General features: G+C 44.3%; 2 protein-coding genes and 1 non-coding gene across 13 annotated transcripts in view; 2 read left to right on the forward strand and 1 right to left on the reverse strand.

Annotated features, from left to right (window-relative positions):
• Pcyox1 (prenylcysteine oxidase 1) overlaps positions 1-5,032 on the reverse strand; it is a 15,776-nt gene extending 10,744 nt beyond the window's left edge. For both annotated transcript variants that reach the window (XR_606877.3, XM_008823248.3), the window contains exons 1-3: positions 4,861-5,032; positions 3,771-3,977; positions 2,114-2,288 (exon numbers count right to left, since the gene is read on the reverse strand). Coding sequence is in view for 1 of the 2 variants with exons in the window: in XM_008823248.3 (XP_008821470.1) it covers positions 2,114-2,288; positions 3,771-3,977; positions 4,861-4,972 (494 nt within the window). In the remaining variant the exon portion in view is untranslated. The remainder of the gene's footprint in view (positions 1-2,113; positions 2,289-3,770; positions 3,978-4,860) is intronic.
• A 10,796-nt stretch (positions 5,033-15,828) lies between these two features.
• Trnag-ccc lies at positions 15,829-15,899 on the forward strand. Its single transcript has one exon. It is a non-coding gene; the product is annotated as a tRNA-Gly (tRNA).
• Positions 15,900-16,093: 194 nt separating this feature from the next.
• Tia1 (TIA1 cytotoxic granule associated RNA binding protein) overlaps positions 16,094-17,407 on the forward strand; it is a 45,130-nt gene continuing 43,816 nt past the window's right edge. For 4 of the 10 annotated variants that reach the window (XR_003847844.1, XR_003847842.1, XR_003847845.1 and 1 more), the window contains exon 1: positions 16,094-16,482. Coding sequence is in view for 5 of the 10 variants with exons in the window: in XM_029558736.1 (XP_029414596.1) it covers positions 16,457-16,482 (26 nt within the window). In the remaining 5 variants the exon portion in view is untranslated. The remainder of the gene's footprint in view (positions 16,483-17,407) is intronic. The other 6 variants (XM_029558737.1, XM_008823249.3, XR_003847841.1 and 3 more) reach the window with 5 other exon arrangements.

Genomic DNA, 17,407 nt, shown 5'->3' on the forward strand with positions numbered 1-17,407 from the left:
AAGTTCTTATGTTATTTAGACAATTATCTCTCATTGATGATTTTGTTCCTAATAAGGTGACACTACTCAGATGTCAGACTTCAAATCTTGGTCTACAATACTGTAGTGCCCACCTACAGCTAAGGGAGGCAGCCCACTATTGTTCTAGCCAAAAAATTAAATGATGGCTAAATTTGTTTTCTCTCCCTATCTAGAAGCCTTTGAGAGGGAACTGACACTGATTCTAGCTACTCCAACAGCTATCAAAGTGCCTGAAAACAAATCCTAAGTCTATCACTCTAGAGTCTAGCCTTGGCAGACAAAAGAAAAATGAGGAAAAACCCAACAGAGGGATGCTTTTGGAAGCTCTCATCAAGAAATCCCAATGGACTCTGATCTGAACATTTGAAATTTGCCCTGTTCTGAACTTTTTCTGGTTCCCTGTCTAAAACTTGTAATGGTAACTACTCATGCCTTTACTTCTCCTTCACATCTCCTAGACACCAGTCAAGGACATTCTTTTCTCCCCACAGTTAAGAGTTAAACAATTTGGGAGTCCTTTAGATAGACCCACTGAAGGGGTACCCCAATTGCCTCACCCTGTTCAGCATGGAAGAAGCCAGAGCAGTCTACCTCCCAATTCCCCATCGGCAATTTGGGTAACCCCTTCAGAGGATGGTGTGGTAAGAATAGGAGGTAGGAATTGGCTAGGCAGTTAGGGTAAAAAGACCCCAAAGAAAAGTAGCCAGTTTCTTGGCTAAAAGTCAAAATGTCCTTGGGCCTCTTAGCAACATAATCTGTTCCAAAAGCAAAAAATGTCAAAAGTATTTGGGAGCTCTTTTCTAATCCCTAAAAGATTTTAGGGTTACCTCTTCAGAGGGGGGAATGTTAAAGTAGCAAAAAGCCCTATTTCAAAAAAAAAGGAAGTACACGAAGTTGTCAGGAAAAAAGGAAAAAGTGATGGGGAGACAGAGGAGGAGTTGGAGGGGAGGGAGTGGAGATGGATTTGATCAAAACACCTTATATGCATGTATGAAGTTCTCAATAATTTTTTTAAGCTAAAAAAAAAAAATTAAAGGTGGAAATGCAATTGGGGAAGACACCAAATGTTCTGACCTCCACGTGCACAGATGAACACACACACACACACAAAACTGAACCTCATTTACGTTTTCCTTTATTATTTTATTTTTATTTTTTATGTGTATGAATGTATTGCCTGCAAGTGTATAAGTACACCCATGTTCCAGAAGAGGGCGTCAGATCCCTTGGAACTGGAATTACAGATGGCTGTTAGCCGCCATGTGCATGCTGGGAATGGAGCTCAGGTCCTGTGCAAGAGAAGTTAGTGCTCTTAACCACTGAGCCATTGCTCTAGCCCCAAGTTTTCTTATACTTTTGTAAATTCTTGTACACATCATCTCATTCATCTACACAGCATCACAATAAGACATTAAGAGTGAGGGCTCAAGAGCTGGGTGTGGTGGCGCATGCCTTTAACCTCAGGAGGCAGAGGCAGGTATATCTCTGTGAGTTCAAGCCCAGCCTGGTCTACATAGTGAATTCCAGGCCAGCTGGGGCTACAGGGAGACCCTGTCTCAAAAAGACCACAAAAAAAAAAAGAGGGCTCTATATTGAATCCTGGGTTGGAACCCTAGTTCTACCACTTCCCAGATGGACAACCTTAAACACTTAAAACCTTGGCACTTCCATCTTCCACATCTGTAAAAAGCAGCCAATGACAGTGACTCCCTGAGCAAGCTACCATGAGAATTCAAGGAGTTAACTTTTGTAGAGCACCTAAGAGTATCTGACAACACTACAGAAGCAAAGCACAATACAGCAGCTGTCTTTATTTTCTGAGGTGCTAGGACGCAAACCCAGGCCCTTAAGCATGCCAGTCAAGTGCTCTACTATTGAGCTTCATCTCAGCTCTTGCAAAGGACAGTTTACAAGCAAAAATAAACTACACATTCAGTTCTTAATTGTATTAACAATCTGCTTGCAAAACGTTTTTCCTAACTACCTTACAAACAGGGTTAGGAAGGACTACTCCAAGCAACTCTCATTCCTAATTACACTTCAGTGTTAATTACACTGAAAGGTCTTAAGTTCAACAGAAGCAGAACGTTACCTCATGAACTTGTCTAGCAGGTCTTCTACCCACATGTGCATTCTCAGGGACTGAAATCCATAGCGCCACACCAGTTTAATCATGTTGATTATAAACCAGCTGCTCTCCTCAAACACCAGAGTCTTTCCATTGTATACTCCCATCAAGCCACCTGAAACTGGAACAGTGGAAAGACCTGCAAAAACAGAGAAAGGGTAGGTCAGTGGTTTCCACACAGGTCCAACAATAAGGGAATTTGGGGGACCTACCAGGGACATTCTGAGTTGAGTGGTGGTTTCCAAATCTCAAAAGACACATTAAAGTTCTACCTTTAGAAAAGTATAATACGCTTGCACCTGTTGCTCTATCCACAAACTGGTATACTAGGAGACAATCAGAAGATCACATACACGGTACCAAATTAGCCCCACTATTCTTTATTCTTTTTTTTTTTGTCTTTTTGAGACAGGGTCTTCCTGTAGCCCCAGCTGTCCTGGAATTCACTATGTAAACTAAGGCCAGCCTAGAACTCACAGAGATCTGCCTGCCTCTGCCCACCGAGTGCTGGGATTAAAGGCGTGCGCCACCACGCCCGGCTTATTATTTTTATTCTTTGTGTACGCATGTATTGCCTGCATGTAGGTAAGTGCACCTGTGTTGTGCAATGCCGGAGGAGGTCAGAAGAGGCTGTCGGATCCCCTGGGACTGGAGTTATGGACAGTTGTTAGCTGCCATGTGGGTGCTGGGATTCGAACCCGGGTCTTCTGCAAGAACAACCAGTGTTCTTAACCACTGAGTCATCTCCAGCCCCCTGCCCCACTATTCTTAGTCTTGGAGAAGGAAGCATCTACCAGGGATGAGGAGGGCAGCTGAAGGGTAAGGGGTGCTCTCCTTCCTACACCTACCTTATTTTTCAAAACTGGGAGTTTCCAGTAAGTGTAAGGAAGCCAAAATTTCACAATAATTCCTAAAGACAGAACCTGCAGAGGCCTGCCAGACTTCCTCACAACATGCTCAGGTCCTCTGCTGGCAGGGCAGCAGTCAGGAGTCCCCATAAGCATATGTCTGTATCTTATTAGACTCCAAGTCTGTGGGTCTCATTTCCACTGCTGTAAAATGAGCTCTCTAAAGCCTCTTCGAGCTCAAAACACTCTGATTCTTCGGTCCAAACCCAGAGGTTTAAGAAATGACAACAAGGAATAATGAGAGATTTCAGAGGGTAAAGGCAACTGCCACCAAGTCTGACCTCCTGTGTTCAATCCTGGAACCCACATGGTAGGAGAGAACCCACTCCACAAAGTTGCCCTCTGACCTTCATGCACAGGCTGTGGCACTCATGCCCATACCCCTGCCCGTACCCACATCCACATGCACATCATATAAAATAACCAAAATGTAATTTAAAAAAGAAAAAAGACTTGACAACAGCCACCCTCACCGCACCCCATGGATGTAATTACAGATAACTGATGGCACAGATAACTACAGTCTCATTAGGAGAGTGGCTCATAGCTAAGCCAGTACCAACTGCTAATCCTACTGCAAGGGAAACAGGTTCACCAACTTCTTTGTAGAAGACACTTAAACAAGAAAGAAACATCTCAGTTTTCCAAATGATAAAAACACCCAGGGCCAATGACACAGGAATGTGCTTAGTTCTAAAATCAAAATTACATACCCAGCTCTTTGACAAACCGCTTCATGTGCAGATTCAGAGGGTGGATGACAGAACCTCCGACCTCATACTCATGACCTTGCACCTTTAAGGTGGCCAGACGGCCCCCCACCTCTTCTCTTTCAAACACATCAATCTTCACATCATTCCCAAATTTCTTCCGAAGATAGTAGGCTGATGAAGTGCCACCAATTCCAGCGCCGATGATTGCTATGAGAAGGAAAAAAAGGAACCTTTTTTCCCCCATCTTACCAGTGTGGGTTTTGAGTTTGGAAAAGTCGTTAATAGAAGTTACTCAAGCCTGTAACCAACAACTTGGGGAGTCCTTGGGGGGGGGGTAGTTTCTTTCAGAAGACAACCCACTGAATTTGGACAGGGGCTGCTCCCAGTCAAAAGTAGTGGTAGATTAAGTTACAAATTGACACTAAGTCAATTTTCCACCACATGCCCAAAGATCCTCACAGGTCTTTGTGGAGGCACCACTGAGACCACAGACCCTTCGGTGCTCAATTCCGAGGGAGAGATGGGTGGGCCTCTTCTGCATGCATTTTAAATAAAGTGGCCGCCATCTTCGCCCAGCCTTGGTCTTTGTCTTTCTGTGGCCCCAACACGGTGAACGATCCCAGAGGACACAGTTTCACTTGGTGACAGAGGGACCCGGGAGCGAAAACCCAAGGCAAACTCAACGGGAAAAAGAACGGATCCTCTGCTAGCTGCAGCTGCCGTAAGGGAGAATCGCGAGCCCGGCTTCGCCAGCAAAGCACAGGTGCGGAGAGGCAGTCCCAGCCGAACCTGGAGGACAGACAGGTCCCGGCGGTGTCTGCGTGCCTCCACCTGCGGGGCGATCGGCCTGCGCGCCAGGGCCAGCCACAGGCCGACTCCCGGGGATGATCAGCTCGAGCCAAAAGCCTCCGAGGTTGCGGCTGCAAGGACAGTGGGTCCCCGGCCCGCTTGCGCCTCCAGTGGTACCGCTCCTCACAGCCCGGTCTCAGGGAGCGCACCGCTAGGTCCTCCCACAGCCCGATCGCCACCCTGAAGCGGGGACGCGGACCAACACGCAGAGGGCCCGGCGCATCGCGCCTCCAGTCCTTACCAATTCGGTCCGGAGGGGCCCGAGGCTCAGCGCTCGCCAAGCTGCCCAGGCCGCCTAGCAGCAGCCCCAGCCGGAACAGCGAGCCCACCCGCGCCGCAACCGCACGCCCCATAGCCTCCCGGAGCTGCAAACTGAGCGCTCCGCGGCCTGCACCCCCCTAGCGCCGAGCGCGTCTGCGCCAGCTCGCCCCGCCCCTGGCCTCCCCGCCAGGCTCCGCCCCAGGCCCTGCATTTCCACCTGCCCCGCTCAGACCCTTTGCCCCCGGAGCTCGCCCGGCTCGGCAAGTACCCCTGGATGTGAGTGCTCGGTCCCCAAAGTCCACGCTGTCCCCTGAAGCCCACCCCCATCCACCCCAGCACCCTTCCTCCCCGCCTATCCTGGAGATGCACCCTTCTTCACCAGCGCCCTCTGCTGTCCCCCGATGTGTGCTTGTAGAGAAGGCGCACCGCAAATCACTATCTGAAACTGGAAAACTGGTCACAAACATTTCCCAAGTCAGCACTTTGTTCCTTGGTCGCCTGCGCTGGGTGAAAAGAAAAAGAAAGGTGTGGGGAGAAAGAGTGGCGTGAGGAGAGGGGAGCAGAATACAGTAACCAAAATAACGCCTCTGACATAAAGTTTCCGGTTGAAGACAACTGAGAAGATACAGGTGCTAGAAATGCTCCCCACCTTCCACCAGTAACCTAAAAACACAAGATACAGAGACAAAACGGTCTTCTCCTCTCTACCTGGAGAGATGTGGTTTATCACTGAAGACGATTCTAGACATTTTAAGTAAAATGTATAGGAAAATATTGGTCTGGTCTGAGTTCCTGAAGTAGACAACAATCCACCAAACCAAAGTGGAGTCACAGCTAAGGCTACTTGCTAGCCAGCGGAAACTTAAGTTACCTAACTGACCTTCTAGAGCTAGGTAGGAGATGGAGATCCAACAGGGACTCCCCAACAGGCCAGGGTTAGCAGAGATAACCAACCCTTTCAGGGAAAGTAACTTTGAATTAATTTCCAGTCTGGGCTTTGTTGTCAGTTTCCACTTTCTCCGGCCCTTTTCTTTCTTTAATATTTCATGCATTATTTTATGTGTATGAGTGTACTGCCTGCATGTATGTAAGTGCACCCAAGTCATGCAATGCCCACGGAGGTCAGAAGAGCACGTCGGATCCCCTGAAAGTGGAGGTAGGGACGGTTGATAAGGCCTTTGTGGGTGCTGGGAACCAAACCCCAGTCCTCTGCAAGAGCAGCTAGAGCTCTTAACCACTGAGCCATCTCTCCAGCCCTTCCTTAGTCCTTTACTATCTAAAAAGCACGGTTTTGGGGCTACAGAGAATGGCTCCACTGTTTAAGAACACTGGCTGTTCTTGAAGAGGACCTGGGTTTGGTTCCCAGTACCAACATGTTAGCTAACAACATCTCTAAGTCCAATTACAGGGGATCTGAGACTCCCTTCTGCTGACAAAATTCACATGCTGACAACAAAACAACAACAACAAACACTAATACACATAAAATTTAAAAATGAATAACCAAAATAAAGCTTTCTTAAAGAGCCAGGCTTCTCTGCCAGACATGGGAAGTCATTCTATTGTATAGAACAAGGTACTTCTCAATCCTAGAACCACAAACAGAGGCCAACTAAGGCCTGTCCATTTCTTGTAATTCTGTCTTTTCACTGACTTTATTTTGTATTTAAGACAAACTCTCAAGTGGCTCAGGCTGGTCTCAAACTCACTATGCAGTCCTGGCTGACCTTAAACTCCTGATCCTCCTGAGTTGACAGACTTTTATCAGCCAGAACCTGACACCCACATGTTCCAGCTCCAAGGGATCCAACATCCTCTTCTGGTGTCTGCATTCACTGCACCATGCACATGGTACATATACAAACATGCAGGCATACACACACACACACACACACACACACACACACAATAAAATGAATAAATTTTTAATTTGGGGGTTGGGGAGAGGGCTGAGTTGGTAAAATGTTAGCTGTGCAAGCATAAGAATCTGAGGTCAGATCCCCAGGGCCAAGTAAAAAGCCAGACATGGAAGTTACATCTGTAACTGGAAGAGAGGAAGATCACTAGGTCTTGCTGGCCAGACTAATAGCTTAACTAGTAAGCCCCAGCTTCAATGAGATCCTTTCTCAAAAAAAATAATGTGAAGAAGCAATTGAGGAAGACATCCAATGTCAATTTTTTGCCTTTACAAGAGCATACATGCATACATACATACATACACATGTAAATGTCAAGGAATGTTTGATTGTTCTAATATTAGTTGAGAAAAGTCATTGGTTCTAACCTGATCCCATTTCTCTTGCCTCACAAACAAACAAGCAAAAGTATATGAGCATAAAGAAGAGCTTGACTGAGGCCAGGCATGGTGGCACACGCCTTCAATCCCTGCACTTGGGAGGCAGAGGCAGGCAGATCTCTGTGAGTTCAAGAAGGCCAGTCTGTTTGGTCTACATAGTGAGTTCCAGGCCAGCTGGGGCTACAAGAAGACCCTGTCACAAAAAGACAAAAAAAAAGATACAAACAAACAAAATGCAGCGTGAATGGAAGGAAACAGGGTTGGATACAAAGAAAGGTTGAACTTGGGGCTGACAAAATGATTCAGCAGGTAAAGGCACTTGCTGACCTGAATTCAATATAAGAACTCAGGTAAAGGTGGAAAGAGAAAAGAGTCACAAGATTGTCCTCTAATCTCCGTACCACACCATGGCACAGAAGTGCGTGCACACACACAAACACACACACACACACACACACACACACACACACACACACACACACACACCAGAAAAAAAAATTTTTACAAGGGATGGGCGAAATGGCTCCATAAGGTAAAGGTGCTTGCTGGCAAGCCTGATGGCCTGAGTTCCATCCCCAGGATGCACATGATGGAACTCCCCCAAGTTCTGTCCAGTGTGTACCATGGTGAAATATGTGCATGTTGTAGTGCTCATAGAGACCAGAAAATGTTGTTGGATTCCCTAGAGCTGGAGTTGCAGGAATTGTGAGCTGCCCAAAGTAGGTGCTGGGAAAGAAATTTGGGTCCTCTACAAGAGCAACTCATGCTTTTAACCAGCACCCACCCCATTGGCTTCAATTTTAAATAGGATAATGAGAGGCTGGGAATATAGCTCTGCAGTTGGGCATTTGCCTAGCATGCTCTAGGCCCCAAAGTTGGTCCCCAGCACCACAGAAATAAAGTGGGGCATGGGGATTCAGGAGGATGACCAGGATAGGCCTCATTGAGCAGGTAGCATTTGAACAAAAGCTGGTAGGAAGTGAAAGAGTGGAGCCACATAGATAGCTGGGGAAAGAGCAGAGAGCGTGCCTGGCCTGTTTGAGAGGTTAATGGGTCAATGGGGGTTTGGGGGCAGGTTGGAGGTGGTAAGGGATCGTGATACAGGTGCCTCAGGAAACTAAAACTGTGCTTAGGAGCACAGAAGGTGACAAGTCTCACCTTCACACTTCTGCAAACTGCAAAGAGTGAAACTGAGCTTTTCACTTTCTATTTTGCAAAGTACATTGTGCCCACAGTAGTCCAGTGCATTAAATACAACAGGCCCTCAGTAAATATTTATTGTTTGATTAGAATTGGTCCTGTTGGTGACCCTGAACCCAGTGTCATATTTGGACACCGACTTTTGATATCAAAGCCCTGTGAAGGAATATATGGAATAGGAAGTTCAGTGGGAGACAGCTGAGGCGATTTGCAAGTAGGAACCCAGACATTCTCATCCTTCATCCTTGTCCTTCCAAAAGGAAAATGCCAATGACACTCAGAGAGACTTAAAAGTCATAGAGAAAGAGCCAAGCGAGGCAACGCACACCTGTAATACCAGCACTTGGAATATGGGGGCAGAAGGATCAGGAGTTCCCAGCAAGTCTCAGCTATCATGGTGAGTTCCAGTACAGTCTGGTTTGCATAAGACCTTGTCTCAACAATCACAACACACACACACACACACACACACACACACACACACACACAAAAAATTTTTTTTAAATAACAGAGGGCTGGGCTTAGTGGCGCACATCTTTAATACCGGCACTTGGGAGACAGAGGCATGCAGATCTCTGTGAGTTCAAGGCCAGCCTGGTCTACATAGTAAGTTCTAGGCCAGCTGGGGCTACAGGGAGACCCTGTCTCAAAAAAACCAAAAAATAAAAATAACAGAGAAAAATGTTACTACATAGATGACCTATAATTTTTTCGTTTGTTTCTGAGACAGTCTCACAATGTAGCCCAGGCTAACCTCAAACATTCAATCCTCTTTCCTCAGGTGAGAGAGCCTTGGGATTCCAACTATGTAACCACCACTCCCAGTCTAGCAATTGTAATTGTAAGGTACTATAACATACTTTTAGTCAAAGGAATGTTGTCTGAAAAAGCAGTCTCTTTCAGAAAACTCAAGACTACCAAGAATTTACTGTCGATTTTTAACCAATGTCTGCAGATAGGGCTCTTCTCCCTGCCTCTGTGAAAAGACAGGAGAGTAACTTCCAGGTAGTTAACCAACCCCATGAAGAGGCCAAACACAGATGGGCCACACATGGATTGACTTCCTGCTTTCTAGAATTTTTCACTGCCCTTCCTCTACTGATCCTCTGCAGGGCTCCTTCCCCATTGCTTCATGCCTTAAAATACTCAGTCACCTCTGTACAAATTGAATTTGAGTTTAGTCTGTGCTGGGATTTTTCCTATTTCAATAATATCTTACTGATTATAACTTGCCCCTACTATTTCAGTGAACTGTCTTGTTTAACTTTGATAATACACAGACCCCAATACACTTTTTTCTTTGAAACTACCCTCATGCCTTCCTACTCCTCACATCTCATTTCTTTCTTTCTTTTTTCAAATTTTATTATTTTTATTTTATATATATGCATTTATTGCCTGCATGTAGGTAAGTGCACCCATGTCATGCAATGCCCATGGAAGACAGAAGAGGCTGTCGGATCCCCTAGGACTGGAGTTATGGACAGTTGTTAGCTGCCATTTAGGTGCTGAGATTCGAACCCAGGTCTTCTGCAAGAACAACCAGTGTTCTTAACCACTGAGCCATCTCTCCAGCCCCTATTTCTTTCTTTTTCTAAGTAACTTAAATATTATTCTTTTTGTTTCTAGACTGTTCCTTTCAGCACGGAGCCATCCATATGAAAAATAACAGTTTCCAAGCCAGAGTTTAACATTAGCATTCCACTGAGATGCCTAGAAGCTGGTCAGGTACAGTGATGGGTGGCAAATGTCTAAGTGATTTGTTTCGTTTGGAAAAGGTCTTGTTACATAGCTCTGGCTGGCCTGAAACTGGCTGGTCTTGAAATTCCATTTGTCTGCTGAGTGCTGAGATTATAGGCATGTGCCATCATGTCAGCTCTTGCCCACCTTTCTATAAATGTTTTTGGTCAATCAATTTGGAAGCAGTAGAAGAAAAGGTAAACATATGTTTTTAAATTTATTCATTTACTCATTTATGTGTGTGTGCACCTGCACACAGTCAGAGGATAACTCATGGGACTCAGTTCTCTCCTTCCAACCTTGTGGGTTCCTGGGATTGAACTCTGGTCATCAGGCTTAGCAGCATTTGCTGCTAAGCCTTCTCACCAACTATATATTGTTTTTTTGTTTTGTTTTGTTTTGTTTTTGAGACAGGGTCTCTTGGTAGCCCCAGCTGGCCTGGAACTCACTATGTATACCAAGTTATTCTGGATCTCATAGAGATCTGCCTGCCTCTGTCTTCCAAGTGCTGGTATTAAAATGTATTTGCCACCATGCCCAGCTCATATATATATGTTTTTAAATTTTTTTAAATATTTTATTATTTTTTAAATTTTATGCATATAAGCATATTGCCTGCATGTGTGTAAATGTACTGTGTAGTGCAATGCCTGAGATCAGAAGGGGGTGTGGGATTCTCCTGGAACTCCAGTTCCCTGCGTTTTAGCTGCCAAGAGGGTGCTGGGTTTTGATCCCCTGGTCCTCTGCAGGAGCAGCCAGTGCTCTAAACCACTGAGCCATCTCTCCAGCCCCCTTTACATTTTTTGATTACCCAAAACGTAAACATTTTCAGGCAAAGAATATAATTTTAAAACCAAAAAATTAATAACATGCATACGAAAGTATTTTCTTCTAATAAGACAATAGCATTGTTAATTTTTGCAAAGAGCGCTATTATTGATAGGAAGAGATAAACTGTTTCATCTCTCAGCTCCCACACTCTTGTTGAAACATTTGCAACTAAGTATCAAGTTGTCTGATGTCACTTGAGCTATCTTGTACAGGTGCACCAGACTTTACCTTGCAGAAGAAACCAGCTCTGTAGAAAATGTGTCGCTTTGAAAAACAAAAGCCCACCCCCTTCAGGAATTTCACAGAGACTTTTGAACACACAAGTGAATGGTTCCTTTTGTGCACTTTGTCCTAAGATCTTTTCCAGAAATTGTCATTAATCTGAGAGTTTGCCACAAAAAGTCTATGGCATGGGTTCGAGACCAGAAATCCAAAGAAAACACTCGAAGCCTAGAGCTGTCAAAGCCGGTCTTTCCTCATCAGTTTCTCTCGGTGAGTACGCCGTCCCTAAGGACACCGCTGACCGTGCAGGTGTATGTAGTTCGCCTTAGCGCAGAATGAGCGCCACCAGAAGGTTGCCTGCAGCTAGAGCAACTCCAACTTCACTCGCCCCAGGCCAAGCTGGGGAGAGAGGCAGGCACTTAACTTACCACGCAAGTACAGATAGACCTGCCTCGAAGCCCTAAAACAAGCTGGCTGCACCTGCCCGTCCCCGGTCCTCCAGTCCTCAAGCACTGAGCATGCCTAAAAATTAGGGGGATGGTCTGCGGAGTATTTAAAATTCATTTTCACCAAAAATTACATAGTGAGTTCCAGGCCAGCTGGGGCTAAAAAAAAAGATGCCCAAGTTCAACTTCTGTTGTCCTCAGTACAAATTTACAAACACGTGCTCACATACACACACCCATTCACACACAAATAAGTGAATAAAATACAAAATATAAAATTAAAATAAAAAATACAAGCATACAAAAAGCTCTACAAATTGATGGGGCAAATAACTCAATAAAATATAGACTAAGTATATGAATGGGCCATTCACAAAATATTAAATGCCAATGGTAAGAATATAGCTATACCATTCATAGTGACACATGCCTTTAATCCCAGCACTCTGGAGGCAGAGGTGATGGAACTCTGTATGTTCAAGACCAGTCTGATCTACATATTGACACTCTGTGTCAAAAAAAAAAAAAAAAGAGTATCTATATTATATGAAATAAAGATATAATAAAGATTATCTAAATCTATATGAAGATATTCAGCTCCAGTAGCAGTGTAGACAAATACAAATTAAAACAAGGAGACACCATTTTTCATCTCCTATATTAGCAAAAATAATAAAATTAATAACATATCAGTGCAGGATAAGATGGAATGAGTGGGGAGAGCAAGAGGCTGACTTTCAAACACTGTTGGGGGAATGTGAACCGCTAGTTTGTGGGAGGTTTTGTTGTTCCTGCTGTTTGTTTTTTGAGACAAGTTCTCATACTGTAGCCAGCGCTGGCCTTGAACTCAAACCAATCCTCCAGCCTCAGCCTCTACAGTGCTGGAATTACAGATATGAGCCCCACACTGGACCAAAACCTTTGTCTACTACAATTTTACTTTTTTTTTTTTTTTCTTTTTGAGGCAGGGTCTCCCTGTAGCCACAGCTGGCCTGGATTCAATATGGAGACCAGGCTGGCCTCAAACTCACACAGATCCGCCTGCCTCTGCCTTCCAAATAACGGGATTAAAGGTATGTGCCACCAGCCCTGGCTAGTCTACTACAATTTTATACATACATGTATTGGTATATTTGATTCAGTATTCCCATGCTTGGGAATCCATCCTACAGAAATAAAATGAACAATTGAAAAAAGAGAAAAGAAAAAAAACTAGCTTTGACCAGGTGTGATGGCTCACACCTGTAATACCAGAATTTGGAAGGCTAAAGCAGGAAGATTGTTTTCAGGTCAGCCTAGTCTACATAGCAAGGAACTGTCTCAAAAAAGAAATCAATTTATAAGAATACATGTGCTAAGATTGCAATATTATTTGTAGTAGAAAAAAAAAGTAGGGGACTGAAGATAAAGCCCAATGGTAGAGTACTTGCCTAGCACATACAAGGACTTTAGTTGGGTTCTCCGGCACTTAAAAAAAAAATAATTTAGCTGGGCGTGGTGGTACACACCTTTAATCCCAGCACTTGGGAGGCAGAAGCAGGCAGATCTTTGTGAGTTCGAGGCCAGCCTGGTCTACATAGTGAGTTCCAGGACAGCTAGAGCTACAAGGAGACCCTGTCTCAAAAAAACAAAAATTAAATGGTTGTCAGTAAGAATTATTAATTGACATATTCATTTTTTTATTTTTTGGTCTTTTTGAGACAGGATCTCCTGTAGCCCTAGCTGGCCTGGAACTTGCTATGTAGACCAGGTTGGCCTCGAACTCACAAAGATCCTTCTGCCTCTGTCTCCCAAGTACTGGGATTAAAGGCATGCACCACCACACTTGGCATATTAGTTCACATATTCATTCTATGGACTATTTTGTAAGCATTAAAACAGGAGCTGGGAGTGTAGCTCAGTGTCAGAATTTAGTATACTTCAAGTCCTGGGTTCAATCCCCAATACACACAGACACTCACACACACATAAACACACACAGATCTGTGTTCATTAAACTGGAAAATATTCATGTTATACTTAAGAAAAATAAGTTGGACTGCGCGTGGTGGCACATATTATGTGAATGAGTGTATTGCCTGCATGTGTGTAAATGCACCCATGTCATGCAATGCCCACAGAGGTCAGAAGAGAGCATCTGATCCCCTGGAACTAGAGTTATAGATGGTCGTTAGCTGCCATGTGGGTGCTAGGAATTAAATGCTGGTCTTCTGCAAGAGGAACCAGTGCCAGCTAAGCCATCTCTCTAGCCTATATCATGTCTTTTGAAATACTACAAATCCCACATACTTATGTATATGTGTATCTGTGGCTATATAATGTTAGATGTGAAGCTAACAGACTGACCTAAAATACCAGTTACCTCAGTTACCTCAAAACTAGGAAAATAAGAGTTTTTCTTTAAAAAAAAATTTTTTTTTTGGTCTTTTTGAGACAGGGTCTCCCTGTAGTCCCAGCTGTCCTGGAACTCACTATGTAGACCAAGCTGGCCTTGAATTTACAGAGATTTGCCTGCCTCTGCTTCCCTAGTGCTGGGAGTAAAGGCAAGTGCCACCACACCCAGCCCTTCCTTTAAAATTTTTATTTAGTTATTTTATGTGCGTGAGTGTTTTGCCTGCATGTATGTAAGTACACCACATGTAAATGACCACAGAGGCCAGAAGAAGATGTTGGATCCCCTAGAACTGGAGTTAAGAACTGTTGTTAGTCATCATGTGGGTGGGTGCTGGCAAGAACCTGAGTTCTCTGCAAGAGCAGCCAATACTTTTAACCTCTTGAGCCATCTCACCAGTCCCAAGAAGTTTTTATCTATTTGGTTTTGGATTTTTGTTTTGTTTTTGAGACAGGGTCTCCTGAAGCCCAGGCTGACCTCAAACTCTCCTTATACAACCAAGGATGACCTTGAACTCATCTTCCTGCCTTCACCTCTCAAGTGTTGGCCTTCTCCATTACACCCAGATGTTAAGGAGAGTTTAGTCTTTCCTTATATACTTTTATTGTTTTGCTCATAACAATGAACATGCATAAGCTTCATAATTTAAATTGCTGTACTAAAATATCTGAGCGGCATCTGTACAATGGAATTTTATTTGACACTGAAAAAGAATAAGGTAATGTTGTTACCACAGTGGTGAGCCTTGGTTGCACAGTACTAAATACACTGGAGTCAGTTTCCAGGAAACATGTTGTATGATTCCATTTCCATGAAATATCCAGAAGGAAAACCCACAGAATCAGAAAGATCACTGGACTGGGGAATGGGTTTGGGGACAATGGAGCTTATTGTGATTGAATACCCCTGTTGATAAACTGAAAGCAATTTGGATGCCCAAAAAAGGTGTTATAAATACTATACATTTTAAATATTTGTTTAAAAGACAAATATTTGATTATTTTTATTTACTATTAATTATCAATATATTAATTAATATCTCAATAAATAATAATAATTATTATTTATTATTTTGCGACAGGATGTCACTATATAAGCCTGACTGGCCTCGAACTCATCATCCTCCTGTCAGCCCCGGAGAACTGGGAATGTGGGTATATGCTGCAATATTTGTTTCCTCTCAACGTAATTTGAAAAAAATGTGTGATGGCCTCTACAGACAATTCTAGAAACGAAAATCTAAAATGTATCGCATTTTAAAGAAACGACATTGGAGAGGACATCGAGGGTTTGGAGATGTAAGATTTGATATCTTTAAGAAATAATATTTCCCATAATGCATAAAATGTAGTACGGAAGGACCATGTACAGGAACCACATTTCGAAGTCCTAACTCTGGCTCCTAGGAGAGAACCTGACTGACTTTTGAGATTCTTTTGACCAATTTGTAATAGTAATTATTTCTAGTCTCATTTCAGTTACGTTGAGTATGCAAAAGAAATCCAAACATAAAGAAAATTGGCATGTGGAAATACGGTTCAATCGCTCAAAAATTTGGTTAGATAACCAGATATTTTCTTACGCCAACTCTTTTTTTATAATAATAAAAATGAAAATCGAAATTTTTGAAAAGTACAGAAAATAATCCATACAATCGCATTGGGATGAGAAAAGAGAAATTGTTTTTCAGAAAAACGAAAAAAATACAAGTATCAATAAATTTTTATATTTAAGTGACTAAAAGACTCGGACCGATCAAGGAACAAATCTGTGCTTGCGTGTTCTTCCATAAGACTCTGGAGAACGACCGTAATGCCAACAGCGCCGCTGGTGTAGTGGTATCATGCAAGATTCCCATTCTTGCGACCCGGGTTCGATTCCCGGGCGGCGCAGAGGTTTTTTTCTTTTTTTAACGACGTTCTTTAATGACACAGCATGGAAAACAAATGTATCCTTTTATGAAAATACTTATAATTTTTTGTCTCCACGAAGATTTCTATTTCACTATAATCCACTATTGAAACAATCCGACCTGGAAATAGCACAAAATTAATTCACCGAAATCCTGAACTAGCCGACCTTGCGCCTGCGCTGTCTGAGCCATGCCTAGCGCCGGGTTTGGAAGCGCGGCTGCGCAACAAGTGAACCTACGCCTCAAGGTGCTGCCAGGCAGCCGGGAGCGTGCTTGCGAGGCGGCTCTGCGCATGCGCGGCTCGATTCACTCGGCTGGCGGCTCCAGGCGCCCCGGCTTGCCGCCATCTTGGATCGGGGCTTCATTGTTTGCTGTGGGCCGGCTGTTTGGGTTGACTTGCCGCCTAAGAAGAAGGCGAAGTAGCCTCCAGTCTAGCGAGGAAGCCCGCTCTTCCGTAGCCATAGCCGCTCAAACGATTTGGGAGGTAGTGAAGGGCAGGGAGCTGGACCCAGAGGCACCGCCGCGACCGCAGCAGCCATGGAGGACGAGATGCCCAAGACTCTGTGAGTCTGGAGCAGCGATGAGGGAGGCGGGATGGTGGTCGTCCCCGAGGGAGGCCGCGGCCCTGCGCCTCTCCCCAGCCATTGTTCTTCGTGGACGCCGCGATGTGGTGGTTCTCCCTCTAGCGCACGCCTGGATACTTAGAGCCGAGACGGGCTGAGGAGGATGGAGGGAGAGGGGCTCGGTCGGCGCCCCGGGCCGCCGCGGTCCCCCAGCCCGGAGGCAGGACTGACTCCCGACTCTCCTCAGGACTCGGCACACCCTCCTGTAGCCCGGGCCCCAGCCCCTTCTTTTTTCGAATCTCTTAATTTGGCTTTGATTTCCTTCTGGAACTTCTTTGATCTGCTATTGGTAGGGTTTTGGTTTTTTTTTCCCCCCCCTTCCTTCTTGAGGTTGAGGTAAAACTTTATTCTTGGAGTTGCCAACTGGAAAAAGGCCAGCAGTCTTTCTTTAACGTCTGGCTGTCCCTCTGTAGTCACTCCCCTGACTCTACCAAAGAGCCTAACCGGACACCTAAGGATATTGAAACCGCTTTTAAAAAATGGAAATCTCACCTGGAGGAATATAACTACTGAGCGAAAGTGGATTTAAAACATTTATACTCACTTGCTCATAGTCATCCACATTGTTACCAATGAAACAAATTACTATCTTACAGTATTGTCAAGTCTAAGAATTTTTAGTGTTAAAAGAACCCGAGCTTAGGATATTTTCTTTGTCGTGTAACTTCCCCTCTGCATTCTTTGTTTTCCAGAGTATTGGATGAGATGATCCTGACTTTGTCGGATTTCTCGGGGAAAAAAGGAAAAGCTCAATGAGTTGTGGGGTGTTTTTGTTTGTTGGGGTTTTTCTTTCTTTTGGGGTGGTATATTTGAAGATTGCAACATGTTGCTTGTTATACAATATATGTAGGTGGTCGGTTAACTG

The sequence above is a fragment of the Nannospalax galili genome, unplaced genomic scaffold (genome assembly GCF_000622305.1).
Source record: "Nannospalax galili isolate Female #2095 unplaced genomic scaffold, S.galili_v1.0 scaffold269, whole genome shotgun sequence".
Lineage (NCBI taxonomy): Eukaryota > Metazoa > Chordata > Mammalia > Rodentia > Spalacidae > Nannospalax > Nannospalax galili.